General features: G+C 39.3%; 1 protein-coding gene across 1 annotated transcript in view; it reads left to right on the top strand.

The window, feature by feature from the left end:
• Positions 1–695: 695 nt before the first annotated feature.
• TSGA13 (testis specific 13) overlaps positions 696–18992 on the top strand; it is a gene marked incomplete at both ends in the record, with an annotated part of 37124 nt that continues 18827 nt past the window's right edge. Inside the window, one exon of the mRNA XM_081283314.1 lies at positions 696–793. Coding sequence (XP_081139440.1) covers positions 696–793 — 98 coding nt within the window. The remainder of the gene's footprint in view (positions 794–18992) is intronic.

The following is an 18992-nucleotide window of genomic DNA, read 5'->3' as shown; positions in this document are numbered from 1 at the left end:
TATCTCCAATTTTAATAGGCATTGCCCAAAATTAACAATAAGAGAACAAGAGGGATACAGAACTCTTATCAAGAAATTTCCATCAGATCAGAACATACTTAGCTGGAAAGTGAGCACCCACAAATTTTGTAAATACCTGGAGTGTGATCGCCATCCTGAGACACACTGGGAAGGGTCCTGTTTGAAAAATGCCCAGTCATGTTCCTATTTGGGGGTGAAACTTTTTAAACTGGGGTAGCCTAAGAGATCCTAGGTAGCCCTTCAAGAGCTCAGAGAGGAACTTCCAGGTTACCTGTGAGGGGCTTTCTGGAGGTAGATCATAGGCAACAGGACAAGGATCTTCCACTTCAGGGACATTGTCTTCTGGCGTCCCATCTAATTTAGAAAGTAGTCCATCACTTTGGAGACATCAGTTCCAGGTGTCCACTTACAAATGCTCCTCCGTATAGAAGACAGAGGGAACAGGTTTGAAATTAGTCATTCTGGCCAGGGCGTAAACAACCTCCCCCCACCGCAGTGGAATCACTAGGGAAAGGATAGAAATTAAGGCCTTCTGTTAGCTGTCAGGTGCTGATTTGGGACTGGGTTAAATAATTTTTTTCAGGCATAGAACATCACCTTGAGTCTTGGCATAAAATAGAGCCAGATGCTAAAGTGCCTTGCTGGTTTGTCATCCCCAGAGACGTGCAGCCAGGATGGTCAGGTTGTCCACGCTTCTGAAAGCTGAACAGGACAGACTTAGCAACAGAGTCAAAGCACTACAGATTGACATTAAGCTGCAGGTCAGTGGAAAGTGAGCCAAGAGACTCCAACTCAGGCCTCTCAAGGACAGGGCAGGACTATCTGATTCCAGACTTGGCCACTCAGCCCTGGTTGGTTGGTTTGTTTATTTATTTATTTATTTAGCAGTCCTGGGTATTGAACCCAAGGACACTCTTCCACTGAAGTCCTCCCCAATCCTTTTTTATCTTTTTGTTTTGAGGCAGGGTCTCACTGAATTACCCAGGGTGGATTCAAACTTGCAATTCCCTTACCTCAGCCTCCCAAGTTACTAGGATTACAGGCCTGTACCACTGCACCTGGCTTGGCCCTCTTTTTAAAGAGAAATTCTGTTTTCTTCCTTACAGACTGAGATTTTTTATAACTTAGGAGACTCTTTTTCTTTCTTTCTTTTTTCTTTTTGTGGTGCTGGGGTTGAACCTAGGGCTTTGTGCATGCAAATCAAGAACTCTACCAACCAAGCTGTATCTCCAGCCCAGGAAACTCTTTCTTAACCAACAAGAGAAAAACTCATTTTAACATAGTAATTCCTAATAAAAGTAATTTTCATTTTATTTTATTTGTTTATTTAATTTGAAGAAAACTATCCATGTCCTGTGAGAGAGGCTGCTAGGTGGCACTCCAGGTGAATGGAAGGGACCTGCCCCTACACCTTGAGATCAGGTAGAAAATGTAAAGGGGAGATAATATGGTTGGGCTTTAAAAGAGAGAGAGAGAGAGAGAGAGAGAGAGAGAGAGAGAGAGAGAGAGAGAGAAGCAGCCAGGATTACTCCCTCACCAAGTCCCTGGCTTCTAGGAGAAACAGCATGTGGAGGTCTCCTAAAGCCTGTGGGCCCAAGTTAGTTGCAAAGGGTGAATGGGATCTGGGGCTACATCTTGCTGAAGTTGCTACCGTGAGGCACAGATGTGCACACACATGAGGAAGGGGATGTGTGGACCCCAGCTGGAAGGTAGCCACGGGGAGAATGGCTGGGGTGGGGGGTCTGCTGTGCAGCCTGTTGGAACCAGCACCTTGTCCACACCAAATCCATGGAAACTGAACCAATAAGAGGACCTTACTCTCTCCACAGGCAATCCCACAAGAAATTCCCTTGCTATCCCTCTTCCCTGCTCCATCCTCCAAGGGGCCCGTGTAGGGGGCTACACTGCCTCTCTCCACTCTAAGTTGCCAGAAACTAGGTTTGTTAAGGGGCTTAGGGGGACGCTTTAAAATTATATAAGATCTAAGTTGTAAAATGAACAACAGCAAGGAGTTATAAGAACTGAAAATGATTGTTACAATAGATGAAAGTTATTGGAAAATATTGAATTGATAGGAAGGGGAATTTCAAAAGAAAACAGATAATAGTAGTCACTGGGGGAAAATTTTTCACTTTATACCAATAGTTGAGAATCTTCTCTGAGACAATGACATTACATGTGCAGACGTTTATCTCCGCTCCCTGCTAAGAAAGTTGGACTCCATCCACACCCTGCCCTCGGTTCTTGCCCTTTTAGCACGGGGACAACTATATATATAAAGATATTGTATTACTGAATGAACATTAAAGCCAAGGATGATGCAAATGGGAGACCATGCAGGGAAGGCAAGGGAAACACGCTCCCGGCCCGAGTGTGTCTTCCATGTGGGAAAGAGCACAATCCCATTTATGGTTGAAGGGATTCAGTGTGACTTATCTGCCACCACTTGTCTGACTGGGAGGGCTGAGCACTGGTTGCTGCTCATGGGTTGTTAACATGAAAAGGAAAACGGATCCATGTTATTAAGACTCTTCATAAAACTCCATCTGCCATTAATACACTGTGTTCATGAGCCCATGAAACAAGTTCTCAATGCTGGGAAAGAGGCCGGCTGACATCTACAGAGCAGGTCATTTTATCTACCTGATACTTCAGCCTGCTCTGCAAAAAGAGTCTTTGACGGACAGTCACGTGAAACAAATATTCTTACATTTGGGGATTGTTCGGAGCAGTGCATTCATGGGTTCGCTATCACTCAGGGTCTAAGCAGAAACAATGGTACACATAAATTAAGATATTTCAAGGAGGCAAAGAGACTTATTTATAAAAGGCCACATATAGAGAAACCACAAAGGACAGTATAGTACTCTAGTTTTTTTTTACCATGCCAGACTCCAAAATCAGAGGGAAAGAGAAATTTCCAGGACCCAGAAGGAGAAATTCAAGCGGAGGGCCACCTATCCCATTCAGTTGAGGTGCCCAATAGGGAGAAGTCAGAAGAGGAATAATCTCCTTATTCCACTTATTTCCTGTTGGGGTTCCTATTTACCAAACCCAACCAAAAGCCATAGGACAAAGAGTGTGGACCAAACAGGTTAGTGTCCCAGGCAGAGAGCAAATGGGCAGACATGGAAATAAGTAGAGTGGATTGAGCGAGGCACACAGGAGGTAGTCAACACGTAATTCTTCAAACAGCACTTCTCAAATCACCTACTATGTGCAAAACACTATTCTGAATGCTGAGGACAGAGCAACCAAAAAACAGACAAAGCGCTGGAACTGTAAAGCAAATAAGAGACCTGCCTAAAACATGTAGTCTATTGAATATCCACAGGTAATAATGAAATAATACAACAGGAAATATTGCATGGGAAGGAACTAGCCCCCTCTTAAATAAAGTAGCAGAGGGGGCTCTGAGAAGACCTGAAGGAGAAAAGGAAGTGAGATTATAGGTTCCCGGGAAAAAGAAACCATGCAGAGGAAAGAACAAGGGGAAAAGCCCTGAGAAGTGAGCCTGCCTGGGGTATGTGAGGAACAGAGAGAAGGCTAGCGGGTCAAGTGGACTGAGAAGAGGGTCGGTATTAAGAGATCATCAGAGAGATGAAGGAGTAGGGAGGCAGGGCAGAGGTCAAACCATGTAAGACTTCATGGGACATCATTAGTGAGTTGACAAATTAGGGGGATTTGAGCAAAGGGGCAACATGATCTGACATGTGTCCACAGCTCCCTTTTGGTTGCTGTGTTGAGATGGACTGAAGAGGTGAGGGGGAGGAGATGAGCCAGCCGGGAGGATAGTTTAGCAACGTGGCCAAGGCAAAATGATGCCTTAGACTGCTTGGGAGCAGCGCGGGAGGATGGTAAATGTGCTGAAAGATTGGCTATTGGTGGAAAAATAGTAATTGCCATTCCTGAGATGGGAAGGATCACAAGAAGTCTAGGTTAGATGTATATGTGTCACTGAGTAGGTATGACAAGACTATTTTTGGATGTGTTGTTTGATATCCAAGAGGAGGTGGGAAGATGTTGTGTGGATATATGAATCTGGATTTTAGGAGGGAGGGAAAGTTTACAAATGTATCTCCCTGGAGACCAAGAAGAGGTGATGAGTTATGAAAGGTGTGGCCAAGAAGTTAAATAAGATTTGGATTGAAAATTCCCATTGGAAGAAGTAATGCAGATAAAATTTGTAATAGCAATTTTAGCAAAGTGTTAAGGATGTCTGCTGGCTCAAAGTGGGCTAAAAAGGGGACAGGGACATTGGACATACTACAGACCAATCTTTTGAGAAATTATGTTGTAAGGGGAAGGAAAGAAATGGAGCTATAGCTAAAGGAGGAATGAGCTCAAGAGAAAATTCTTAAAAACAGGAGAAATTTTAAAATCCTTTTTCTTAAATCTTGTTGTCACCAAACCTTTAATCTTCTTCCTTCCAAGTTCCTATGTGACCAAACCATCAAGCTCCACCTACAAGCCAGTGTGAATCCTCTCCTCAATCGTTCGTTCATAAGTGAACAAATTGTTCAGCTGTTCATGAAATCACAACATACTGTCTCATCTTCAGTACAGAGTAAGGCGTGAGATGATGGGCTTTTCTGCTTGCAAGTCCTACCCATCTGGTCTATTTTCCTATTTTCTTTTCCTTTTTGGTTATCCTTGAGAGGGATGGCAATGCCACTATATTCTGTTTCTGTCTACTACCATTGTGAAGCACCACCTATATAAACAAGGTTCACATGTTTCCTTCTCAGTTAACTGTTCATAGAGAATTTCTCATGAGATCTGAGCTGAGGCAGGTCTCCAGGATGGCAGAAATTTGTGGGCACAGCTAAAGGGATCTTAGGCGGAAATTGATACTTATAAATTCACATATCAAGAAATAGAAAAGTCATTCATAAATAAACAGAATATCCAAGTGGCTGAGAAATAAAAATTATTTCAACTTCACTAGCCATCAAGAAAGTGCCAATATGAATATAATCAGATGCAATTACAAACTTAACCAAAATAGCAAACATGAAAAAAAAATGGAAAACACCAAGTGTCTAAGAAGATGTGGAGCAATTTGAACTCCCACCCATGCTGTTGATAATATAGATGGTAAACCATTATGGGTAATTTTTTGGCTGTATTCACTAAAGCTGAACATACACAAAAGCAGGAATTCTACTGCTCAATATACACTCAATAAAAGTGAGTATTTCCCAGCAGCTCGAGAGGCTGAGGCAGGAGGATTGCAAGTTTAAAGCCAACATCAGCAAAAATGAGGAACTAAGCATCAGTGAGTCTGTCTCTAAATAAATACAAAATAGGGCCTGAGGATATGGCTCAGTGGTCAAGTGCCCCTGAGTTCAATTCCTGAGGTCCCTCCCACCAAAAAAGTGAGTATATATGTTCATCAGAACTTCAGTTAGAATGTTCATAGTCACACACTCTATAATTGTTTCAAACTGGAAACTACTTAATGCCAATCAGCAATAGAATGGATAAAAATTATGGTATATTTTCACTATATAATATTATAAAGTGAAGTGAATGGATATACAACTATATGCAAAATATGAATGAGTTTCACAAACATAAGTTGGAAACAGAATAGACACAAAAGGATACATAAAATATGATTCTGTTTAAATCAAATACAGAAGCAGACAAAACTATGCTGTTGGAAGTCAGAAATATTGATTACTCTTGGAGATGGCTAGCAGGATAAAAATACATGCACTATGTACAAAATTAAAGAAGTTGACAAAAGAGTAACATTGTAAACCCAAAAAATAAGAAGAAAGAAAATAGCTGGGTGCTGTGGCATAGGCCTATAATCCTAGCGGCTCAGAAGGTTGAGGCAGGAGGATCAAAAGTTCAAAGCCAGCCTCAGCAACTTAGTGAGGCCCTAAGCAACTTAGTGTGACCTTGTCTCTAAATAAAATGTTAAAAAGGGCTGGGGATGTGGTTCAGTGGTTAAGCGCCCCTGGGTTCAATTCCCAGTACTAAAAAAAAAAAAAAAAAAGTGGGAGGAAGAAAATAATAAAGACAGAAACAGAAATCGGTGAGTCAGTGAGTTAAGTCAGTGAGGACAAAACCAAAAAACTGTGTTAGTTAAAAGCATTAATTAGGTAAATCTGTGGTAAGAGTATTCTATATAAAAAGATCTAAAATATTCAGAACAAAAAAGGAGGCTATAGGGCTGAGGTTGTGGCTCAGTGGCAGAGTGCTTGCCTAGCATGTGTGAGGCACTGGGTTCGATCCTTAGCACCACATATAAATAAATAAAATAAAGGCATTCTATCCATCTACAACTAGAATTTTTTTAAAAAAAAAGGAGGATATAGAAGACTTTTAAAGTATCTATTTATCAGTTCCTAGAAAAATGTAAATTTTTAGCATTAGCACAAGGAGAAATGGAGATGTTGAGCACATAAATAAATATTAAATACAAAGTACAAAGGATTCCCTTCCTCTCCACCAAACTCTCAAATCCATGTTTTTCACAGGTCATTTCTATCAAAATTTCAAAGAATAGTTTATTTCTGTCTTGTTTATGTAATTTGTTCCAAAAAATAGAAATCAAGCAATCATTTTTTGAGGTTACTGTAATGGGAAGAAACAAAATCAACACCCCCAAAGCTGAGTAAAACACAGAAATGTATAGGCCCATTTCATCTACAAACTAAATTTAAATAAAATTTAAAATAGATCATTGAGTCTATAGAGCATTAAAAATAATTCATCATGGGGCTGAGATTGTGGCTCAGCGGTAGAGTGCTTGCCTAGCACAGGCAGGACCCGGGTTCGATCCTCAGCACCACATAAAAATAAAGGCATTGGGGCTGGGGATGTGGCTCAAGTGGTAGTGCGCTCGCCTGGCATGCGTGCGGCCCGGGTTCGATCCTCAGCACCACATACCAACAAAGATGTTGTGTCTGCCGAGAACTAAAAAATAAATATTAAAAATTCTCTCTCTCTCTCTCTCTCTCTCTCTCTCTCTCTCTCTCTCTCAAAAAAAAAAAGAATATTAAAAATAAATAAAAAAGGCATTGTGTTGTGTCCACCCACACCTAAAAAATAAATATAAAAAAATTAAAAATAAATAAAGATTTTTAAAAAGTTTTAAAATATACATCATGATCAATTAAATTTTATCTTAGACATTGTGATATGACTTTATGTAGGAAAATCTATCAACAAAATTCCCCACATGGATAGACTAAAGGGATAATGAAGGGAAAGAGCTTGCAGTAGCAGGGGCCAAGACATTTGTTATACCTCAACACTTAACAATGACTTCAGTAAAACTTTCAGAGCACATTCTAGTGAAAATTCTTCAACATGATAAAGTTGATATGTCAAAAACCAATGGCACCAGGTACAGCGGTGTGTGCCTGTAATCCCAGTAGCTGGGAAGACTAAGGCAGGAGGCTGGCCTCAGCAACTTAGCAAGGTCCTAAGCAACTTAGTGAGACTTTGTCTCAAAATAAAAATAAAAAGGACTGGGGATGAGGCTCAGTGGTGGAGTGCCCCAGGTTCAATCTCTGGTACCAAAAAACAAAAATCCTAAACCAAACAAACAAAACAATGGCAAACTTTATTTATTTATTTATTTATTTTTAGTCATAGATGGACAAAATGCCTTTATTTTATTTTTTAATTTTGTGTGTGTGTGTGTGTGTGTGTGTGGTACTAAGGATCGAACCCAGTGGTTCACAAGTACTAGGCAAGTGCTCTGCCACTGAACCTCAGCCCCAGCCCGGCAAACATTATTAATGCAGAAATTAGTTCAAGAAAAAGAAAAAGATCAGGAGTAGGATCCCCACCTTTGCTATTGTTCATGCTCAAGATCCAGGCCAACTTTGTAGGGGAAGAAAGATGATATAAGTGGTTGAAAAGAGAAAGAGATGTAATTGTCTTTATCTGCAGAGGATATGGAAAAAAAACTAACAGGATCAACAAACCATTAAGAACTAATTTAGAGTTGGGGTTGTAGCTCAGTGGCAGAGTGCTTGCCTAGCACGAATGAGGCGCTGGGTTAAATTCTGAGCACCACATGTAAATAAATAAATAAATAAATAAATAAATAAAGGTCTTTTTAAAAGAAAGAACTAATTTAAACCAATAACAACCAACTAGAAAAGGTAGGAAAAAATAAGACACTATTCACAGTGGCCACAAAACCTATGAAATAGCTTTGAATAAATTTAATCCCAAATGCAGAAGACTTGTATAAAGAAAACTTTGAACTTCCAATAAAGGATACAAAACTATCTAAATTTTATACTCTTAAATGGCATAACTTGGTAGTATAATAACTTATTTTTGAGGGAAAAAAACTACTAAAGACAATAAAGAAAACCTAAATAGAAAAAAATTCATGCTTTTATATGGTACAGCTTTATGGTATTTTCTAAATATTTTCTCTAAATCTCTAATTTTGATTAAATCCAACTAAAAACTAATTCTAGTTAGACATTTTGGGGAAAACAACAAACTGACTCTTAAGTATGAAGTATGAATAAAAGTCAACTTTAAAAACATTCAATCTTAAAAAGAAAAAAGAATATTGGAGTTTGCCCCAGCTACTATTAACAGGTTTGGGCTCAAGAACAAACAGACCAGTGGAATAGAAAAAAAAATTATTTATGTATCTGACTTTAATATATATTTAAGGCATAAAAATTCCATTAAGAAATTGTTTTCTAGAAATTGTGTTGTAAAAACTGGTTCATAGGTGGACCAATATAACTAGATTATGACCTGATGCCATATCATTATTTTGTTGAAAAATGCTAACTGAATCCTTATATAATATCAAATACAAAGAGGTATTCTAGATAGGCTAAAGACTTAAGTGTATAAAGATAAATGCCAATAAAAGCAAAACAAAACAAAGAAAAGAAAACAAACCCCAAACAGAATATCTTTATGTTCTAGGAGCTGAGACAGACTTTTAAGCAAAACTTAGAAAACACACACCATAAGGCAAAACACTGATACATCTGATTGCATCAAACTCAGACTCTCCAACAACTCAGTGAGGTCCCACTTCACACCCACTAGGATGGCTATAATTTCTTTAAAAATGGAAAATAGCAAGTGTTTTCAAGGGTGTAGGGAAATTGGAACCCTCATACATTCCTGGTGGGAATGTGAAATGGTTCAGTTACTGAAGAAAACAATTTATTGGTTCCTAAAAGATAAATAGAACTATCCCATATGATTCAGAAGTTCTATTCCCAGGTTTATATCCAAAATAATAAAAAGCAGGTGCTCAAACAAGCATATGTGTGTGCAAGTTTATATCAGCACTATTCTTAATAATCAAAAGGTAGAAATAGCCCAAATGTCTCTCTATGGAAGAATGGATAAACAAATTATGGTATTCTGTATTTGAATATTATTCAGCCATAAACAGGATAAAGTACTGGTACATGTTTATATATATAAATAAAATAAAAGAATATATATATAACATTTTTAAAATCTCTAAAATGTTCTGATAAATGAAAGAAGTCAGACATGAAAGGATACATATTGTGTGAGTTCATTAATATGAAATATCCAGAATAGACAAATCTATAGAGATAAAACACAAATTGGTGGTTGCCAAGCATTCCTAGGGGGTTGGGGAGAATGAAAAGAAATTGCTTAATGCCTAAGGAATTTTACTTTGGATTGGTGGAGATGTTTGGAACTAGATAGAGGTGGTAGTTGCATAATATTGTGAATGAAATAAATGTCAATGAATTATCCACTTTAAAATGGTTAATGAAAAAGTTTTTTTGATGGTAGCACTAAAGAAAAAAGCTTTCTATTCAGGGAGAAAATTGATAGATAATAGAAGCAAAGAAGATTACTTGTCATCTTTAAAAGGAATAATGGACTAATATCTAGGATGCACAGGAAAATCTTATAAATTAACAAGAAAAAGGAAGCAATCTTAGTAAGATAGTAGGTAACAGATATGAAGCAGTATTGGCAGATATCTGATGCCAAACATTGATGAAGATATAATGAAATGTTTCAATTTATTAATAATCAGAGAAATTCAAATTAAAACGACAGGGAGGTTAATTTGCATCTAGAGGAAAAATTAGAAAGGGAGATGTGTCTTAGAGCATGGGTCCCAGAAGCTCACCTTAAGGCTTGGATTCATTTTCAAATAATTTATTAAGGAAGTCATCCCAGGATAAATAGGAAAGTTGGAGACAGAAAAACAGAATCAATTAAACAAAGATGTATTTCAGATGGAATTCTGGTCTCCACCTGATCCTGTGGGGGAGTTCTGAGAAGAAACTACACCTCCATCTGGACCATTCTAAGCCAAAGGAGCTGGACTTTCCTACTTGCGCCGCAATGGCTCACTGACTGCAGGGTGTCCCAAGATGCCTAACCTCCCCAGCATTTCCTCAGTTCAGGGTCAGTACTCTAAAGATCTTGGGTGTGACCAGAAGCAAACCACATAGAAACTAGGCGATGGGCCCACAGAATCAACGTAAGAGATTTCATGAGTTCCTGGCCGTAGCAACAATGATGTCTATTGCAAGATGTACAAGAACACAGGAAGCTCCCTGGACGACCAGTGGGCACGAGATGGAAGCAGCCATCATGGAGTGCAAACTGGCATTTCTTAGGAAAAAACGATAGTAGACAAACACGTATAACCCTGAATCCTCATTTTGTATCCCAAAGGAATTATAGCCTGGGTTCACAAAGAAAATATTTAGTTGCCCACAAGGGCATGGCTTTTGTTCTAAAACCCTAGGGGTCACTAATGTCAGCCTCCTTCAAAGGCTCCACACAGGCTCCATTCACCGTCCTGACCATTCAGCTTCATTGGATCTACTGAATCATGACAGCCAAGTGTTTGCAGCCTGAATCAGCTGAAGAATCTTTTCTTGTTTTGGGGCCCCATTCAAATCTAGCCATTTTTCAAAGAGTCGTCTGTTGAATTTGTCAATGCAATACACCCAGATATGTCATTTGTTGCCACCCCCAAATTGTGCCTTTTTCTTAATTTAAGAAAGTCAGTCCACTTTGGGAGAGATATCCCATATACCCCCAAACTGGACCCTCTACAATAACATTAATATCAAAGTTCTCATATTTCCTGCTTCCTGGCATATATATGTTTTACCACAAAGATATTTCCTGCTTTCTAAGCCCTCAATGTAGTGGACCAGAAATAATTTTTTTTTTAAAGAGAGAGTGAGAGAGGGGAGAGAGAGAGAGAGAGAGAGAGAGAGAGAGAGAGAGAGAGAGAGAGAGAGAGAGAGAGAGAATTTTTAATATTTATTTTTTAGTTCTCGGCGGACACAACATCTTTGTTGGTATGTGGTGCTGAGGATCGAACCCGGGCCGCACGCATGCCAGGCGAGCGCGCTACCGCTTGAGCCACATCCCCAGCCCCAGAAATAATTTTCTTTCGTGTCATGAGAGGATCGAGGTACTTGTACCAGTCAGGGTCCAGTCAGCATAGTGGAAGCCACAGTGGCTATTTCAAGTGAAAGATATTTAATAAAGGGAATAATCGACACAGGTGTTAGAACACTGAATAAGCAAAAAATAGAGGTAGAAGCCACCCGAAGATGAATATCTTTAGAAGCAGTTATCACCTCAGGGCTAGAGGAACAAAAAAGAGGAAGCGGTGTTCCCAGAACACAGAGAGGAGGACAGCTGTACTGCTAGTGCTCAGGCGGCTAAATGGGTGGAGGCTGGACCATGTTAAGGGCAACGGCCTAATGGATCCAAGTCAATGGGGGGTTTGGCTGCTACGAGCATCTTAATGGACCAAAGTGGGATTATTACTGGGAGTTGTCAGAGAAACTAGTGGCTGGAATCACAGCTGTGTGCTGGAGCTGGAGGGTATGCAAAGCCAAACTGGAAACTGGGAGAGACTGCCTTCCCTCCTCCACTTTCAGTTCTTGAAAGTGTCTCCAGTTTGGCAGAACCTATGGGAAGGTAGCTAGCCAGGGAATCTGGAAAGCAGCGTTTGGAGCATCTAGTTACAGCACCGTCGTGCAGAGCATAGAAAGATCAGAGTGAATGCCTGAACACATGCAGCAAAATGGTGAAGCTGTACTGTCCCTGCCAGATGAAAGAGGCTTCTGGAATTTATTGTTTATAGCCGACATAACCTAATACTTGCCTCGATCCACCTGGGCATCATCTAGCTTCCATTATTGGCTGTTTTTGTTGGGGAAAGACACATGGACAACACCTATAAAATAGCAATATTATGGCACAGGAGGCGAATTAGATGGAGGTAGGGGACATTTAAAAGGAGGGAAAAGAGAAGGAAAAAACTCTCCTTGGACCACATTCCTTTTTCAGCCATTCTGCTATTATATATGAGTCCTGTTCAAGCAAAGAGTACATGACTGAATGCTTTAAAATCTAACCCGAAAATGTCTTTCTCATAAGTGAGTTTAATCCATTTATTTATTGTGATTATTAATTTATTTGATTTATTTTACTTTAATTTACCATCTTTGTGTTTTCAATTTACCATGTTTTGTCTTTGCTTTTATTCTTTTTCCTTTCTTGACATATTCCATTAATCTTTCCTTAGCCCCTTGTATTCACTCGAAAATTATAAATTAATTTTGGGGCATCTCCCACTTAAGTCAATAATCCTTTCCTGAAAACCAAATGTTATGTATGAAAATGTTAAGAGTATATTTTCTATCATTTAAAGTGGAAAATGTTATAATGGGTTGTATGTCAACAAAAATCCCCCACTCAAGTTTCTAAAACAACCAAAACATCTATATATCATTAACAAATTATCGTGTTGGAAAGAAAAATGCTTTAGAATTACACTCTGATCAGAAACAATGTAATTGTTAACAAACAGTTGATTTGATGCAGTAATTTGGCCTCTCAGCACCAGTAACATCTGAAATTCATATCCCTTTGTCAAAACTTGGGCTTTGTAAAGTGACTACAATATGATTTCCACATTCTACTACAATTGTACTTGGAACATAAATCAAATTATTACTTGTACATCTTTAAAATGCATGCTTTTAAAGTTGTATTGAATTTTGAGAACATCAATACACATTTTACTTAGACAATAGACGGAAAAAAGTTATATGGAGAGATATATTTCTATAAAATGAGTATTTAGAAGCCAGGACACATTCACAATATTAACAAGCAAGATATTCTGTGAGAAGTATTCATACTTTCCTTTGGTAATTACCTTTAAAATTTCAACATGCAATATTCCCCAAGTTCCTTTCAGCTGAGTAGGAAGAACTGAGTTCATTTTCCCATAATGTCCTAGACCCATTTTGTTGTGCTACTGTCTGTCCCTTTCTGCAGACCTCCTTTCAGTAGAGTCCTGACCTCACACATTCCCTGGACTATTACCTGAAGGTGCTCCTCATGGCATGTGCTGGTCATGCTGCTCCACCTACAAAAGTCACGTCAAAGTGAAATCAGAAAAGAATGCCTAAAGTACTCTCTGATCAGTTTGGGACTCTTCTTTTCTTAAACCTATCTAAATTTTCTCTAACCATCTTGGGTATTGTCCCCATCATCCAAGTCCCCCAGTTGCTCTCATTAATGACTTTCTACTTGTCACCATCAGAGGGCGACTTTCAATAGTTTCCTGGATCGAGGCTCCCTCTTGGGGTATAATTCCAAATTGTTCCAATTTCTTTCCTCTTCCATTAAAACTCTCTGGGTCATGCTATCATCAAAAGCATCTCCCCAACCCTTCCCTCACCTACTCTTCCAATATAAAGGCAGTTAGGTCCAGATATAAAATCAGAGACACCCTTTTTCTCTTATGTGACTAGTTTGGACATTTTAGATCTCATGTCTTCCCCAAGTATCATCTCTCTTCACTCATCTGCTGATCTATCCTGAGTTTGCTTTCTGTCATTTTTCTAAAGCTAACAATCTCAAGTCCGACTTTTCTGTTCATCTGAGCCACCCCAAGAGGTTGGCCCTGCCTGCTGGTCAAGGCCCTCCCACTGTTCCTGGGCCAACCTGACTCCGCACTGAGGGCATAACAGAGGCAGGCTCCCTTGAGCCTTTGGAATGACACTGTTTTATTCTTGCTGTAGGAAGAGGAATCTTTATCTTTCTCTGGCCATTGCTATATTGCCATGGCACTCATCATGTGATTAGACCGTAACTAAGGGACATACCAAGGTCAACTGAGAGCATAGAACAGAGGGTGGGTAGGTTGAAATGCCTCAGAGAGGTTGGAGATAAGCCACATAATCCCCTGGATAGTGGTTCGACTGCTTTTTCCTAGGATCTAGTATTTCTTCTTTCAGGATGGGATAAAAAGGAAGAAAATTTGGGATGGCTATCAGGTAGTTCCAACAATAAATCAAAATAAAAAATCTCAAATGGAACTTTTCAGTTAAGTTTTTAGTCACTCTTTCAATCAACAAATATTCTCCGTGTGCCAAGTGCTACTGCCCCAGGCTCCTGGGGATTAGTAGTGAACCAAAGTCTTTGATAAATGAACAAATACATTAGGGATAAATCTAAGGACTTTGAAGAATAATAAAGCAGAATAAAGAGAATATGATTGGGATAGAGTATTTATTTTAAAAGTCCTCCCCCCTTTTTATATTAGAAATTGAACTCAGGGGGCTGGGTTGTAGCTCAGTGGTAGAGTGCTCACCTTGTATGTGGAAGGCACTGGGTTTGATCCTTAGCACCACATAAAAATAAAATAAAGATGTTATGTTCATCTACAACTAAAATATATATTTTTTTATTTATAATATATATATATATATATATATATATATATATATATTTCCATCCTTTTATATATAAAAGGATGGAAATGTAGCTCAATAGTGGAGTGTCCCTGGGTTCAATTTCTTTATATATATAGAAATTTATTTTGAGACAGGGTCTTGTTAAGTTGTTGAGGCTCACCTTGAACTTGCAATCCTCCTGCCTTAGGCTGCCCAGTAGCTGGGAAAACAGGTGTGCCCCACCACTCCCAGCTAGGAAGACCTTTCTTGTAAGGGGACATTTGAATAGAAAAATGAATGAAGGGAGTAAGCTCTAGGAAGTTCTTGAGAATAGAATTAAGAAAGCCCTAGAAGGGAATGACTTTAGCATGTCTGAGGAATAGCACAAAGCCTAAAATGGCAAGAGTGGCTGACAGGCTACAAGACTAGCAGAAGATGAAGTTGGGAAGGGGCATGGAGAAGCCCCAGGATCTTAGGATAATAGGAATGTATTAGCAGATTTTGAGCAAGAAAATCCTGTGATTTTTTTGTATTAAAAATAATCTATATATAGAAATACATTTCTCTTCCCTTCTGTGTATTTGTTCCACTGTGAGGCAAGCACAGCTTGCACACTCAAGGAAATGACATATTTAGGCTATAGTTCATAGATTTTTCTTCAGGGCTTAAGAAAGATCATTTGGAACTCTTTCTTATAGAAGTCTATAATTTCTTAAGGGAAACAGAGCAGATGAGAACCTCTAACAGGCAGTTAACTGCTGCCTGATAGAGTCCTTACTCCCTAACATCACTTCCATTTTTCTCTCTTCTAGTAAAGAGCTTTATACCAAGGAAAGAAATGACTGTGTTTAAACATCCCAAAGCAACAGGAACTTTGGATTGGGCAAGGGTAGTTGAAGAGTACCCTTACTTCAAATTTGTAATACATTTGAAGATAGAATTAATAGGACTTGACAATGCACAGATTGGGTGTGTAGAATTAAGAACAGGAGGGAGTGACCCATCAGAATGACAATTGTCAAGAACCCAAAAATAATAATAAATGCTGGCAAGGATGTGAAGAAAAAGGTTCACTCTTACATTGTTGGTGGGACTGCAAATTAGTACAATCGCTCTGGAAAACAGTGTGAAGAGTCCTTAAAACACTAGGAATGGAACCACCATATGACCTAGCTATCCCACTCCTCAGTGTTTACCCCGAAGATCTAAAATCAGCATGCAGAGTGACACAGCCACTACATTTAAAGCAGCACAATTCACAAAAGCCAAATGATGGAATCAACCCAGATGCATGTCAATAGATGAATGGATTAAGAAAACGTGGTCTATAGGTGCAATGGAATTCGCTCAGTCATAAAGAAGAATGAAATAATGACATTTGGAGGTAAATGGATGGAAATGGAGAAAAACGTGCTAAGTGAAATAAATCAGAAAATCAAAGGTGGAATGTTTCCTCTCATGTGGAAGCTAGAGCAAAATAAGGGAAAGAAGGCAGTGGGGGAAGGGACAGATATCATAAAGATACAGGGAAGGTCAGTGGAGTGGATGTAGGAGAATGAGAGGGAGGAAGGGAGGGAAAGGGGAAGGTACATGGAATAAATTTAACAAAATCATGTTGTATTCATATATAAAGATACCAAAGGGAATTTCACTTTTATGTCTATGTGAAAGAAAGGAAGTTTAATAGAGTAAAGGAAAGAGAATAGGGGGCGGGAGAAAGGGTGGAAAAGAGGGGGTGGGAATGGGGCTTAAAATTAAATCCCTTGCATGTATGATTTTGTTAAAATGAACCCAATCAGTATGTATATTTATAATGTTCTAATAAAAAATGAATAGGAGGGAGTGAGATAAATCAGGAATAAACTTCAAAGTTTTTTTGTTTTGTTTTGTTTTTTTTTTTGCCTAAGTAACAGAATGAATGGCAATGTCACTTTCTAAGAGAAGTAAGACTGAGGGAAGAATGGGTTTGAAGGGGAGGTAAAATCAAGAATTATTTTGAACTGTCAAGTCTGAGCTACCTATTAGACACATCCAAGAGCAGACATAGACTACTCTTGCAAATAGCCCCTACCAGGAATGCAAGCCCCGAGAAGACAGGGACTTGTGTCTCTTTTATTTACTGAAGTAGATGCTGGCACATGGTAGGTATTTAATATTTGTTGAATGAATGAATGAATGAATATGAGTCTGGGGCTTTGTGGTTTGAAGTTCTGGCCCGTGGCCCGCGCTAAACAGAATGATAAAAAGAAAACTGGCAACAAAGACCATTTGTCAATATTCCAGATGCCCAGAGAAATTGTAGATGAGCCAGCTGGTTTTGCCTGAGAGATGCTGACAAGAACTAGAAAACAGGAAGGACTTTTTTTTTATCCTTCTACACTCCAATCTTCCACTGGTCCCCCTTCTGGCAGAACCAAATAGGTAATCCATGGTGCAAGGGAATGTGGGAAATGTAGTTTGCATTTCAGAGTGGAGTTTACAAGGTGAAGTTTGGAGCTGGAAAACAATAGGTCAATAACTGGCATGGGCGGCTACAACAAGAAGCACAGCATCTAAGGGGCATCCTCCTGTCATCTGACTGAACCCGAATGCTTGGCTTAGCCTGCCATGTAAGAAAGGAGAAAAAGAGAAGAGCTTGCCAGAGCCTTGACAGAGGAATAAGCCAAACCCTCTTACATGAGCTCTTAAGTGTCTAGAGACCACCCTGAAGAAGAAAAGGAAGCCCAAATAGCAATACAATTTTCCTCTTGAGAGAAGCAAAGTGGGAAAGGGAAACAGAAGAGATTTCCTCAAAATCCTCCTCCTCCCCACTCCCATCACCTAACTCCACTGACATTGATGTGTTTTAAAGTTTTTGGCACTTCTGAAATTTAATGAATGGTTTGGTATGAAATTTTAATACATGAGGGATATATATAATATATAGTTTGGCACAATTATGTATTATTCTTTATCACTGTTGCTGGTTATAACTGCATGCAGAATATGGAGTTATTTGGACCAACTGGAAGAACCAAAAAACATTTACAAAGTATGAGGGTTGGGAGGAAGCTTCTTGGTTTCAATATGTAAATTACTACTAGTTTCTGGAATGTACCCATTATGAGTTACTCAATGGTAACTCTGTTGTGACACTATACCTCCCATATGGGGATAGAAAGCTACGAGATTAACAATTTGCCTTCTTCATTAGGCATCTGAACTGATCTCATCTATTTCCTAAATCACTCTGTTTTACAGTTGAGTCTTTGATATTTGGACTTAAAAGCTAAGAATCTGCTTCTTCTGTGGGTGGCTTCCATGAGCTATGTTAAGCACCCTCTCTCAGCCTTGAGCCAATAGGGTGTTGGTCCGGCATTGCACGCAGTAGGCTTTGCAATGCAGGTGACCTCCACCTTCAGTCCGCAAAGAAGTTTTGCTTTCTCATGGCTCTAGAGCTGGGTGTTACCCATTGGAGCTTGACTAGTCCACCCCCTGCCTTATTTGGTGAAAAACATTCTATCAAAAATCCTTTGCTAATTTCCCTATACATACAGGGATTCCGTGAGCATGAGCTCTCTCGCTGTCTCTTGCCTTCCAGAGTGATTGCAGGACTTTAAGGTCGCAGAGCTGTCTTACCCCCCGCTTTGTGAAAAAATTACTTCCAAGTCCTTGTGGTCTTTTCACAGCCAACCCACACCACGCAGAGGGATCCCGATTCCACGGCCCGCAGGGGACGTGGGCGGTGTTCTTCCTTCCATTAAATTAGATGAAGGGAAAGGCTCTAAAAAGACAAGAGCACATCAGATTTTGGGGAGGTGCCTTGAGAGGGAACAGCAGCACCTCCTTTCCTTCCTTCATATATCAGATTTGAAACATTTAGAAATTTTCCATGGTGGGCATCTTCAGCCCCTAGGTTTTTTCTGAGACCGTCTTCTATCCCTTACTGTGTGTCTGGTATATTTAAAATCTCATTTCTCCCCTTTTTGTTTCTCTTTTGTTCCTATCCACCTGGTACTCCAATGCTAAACAACGGAAGTCACAGCTTCCCTTCTCTTTGGAAGTAGACTTCCCACTTTTTTAACAAACACACAAATGAATTTCATGGCCTTGATTCCCAATTTTCAAATTACCAATCTTCTGCTCAAATCTCTGTATTCTCCATGCCTGCCAGTCTTTCTTGGCTTCTCAATTATGCTACGCAGGCAATTGCTGCTGCTGTATTCATGTCATCATAAAATTCATTAACTGTGAAAATCATTTTCCATT

This window comes from Spermophilus citellus (genome assembly GCF_964194105.1).
Source record: "Spermophilus citellus genome assembly, chromosome: 3".
Taxonomy (NCBI): domain Eukaryota; kingdom Metazoa; phylum Chordata; class Mammalia; order Rodentia; family Sciuridae; genus Spermophilus; species Spermophilus citellus.
Note: the sequence above shows the minus strand (reverse complement) of the source record. Positions and strands in the feature narration are given on the sequence as shown.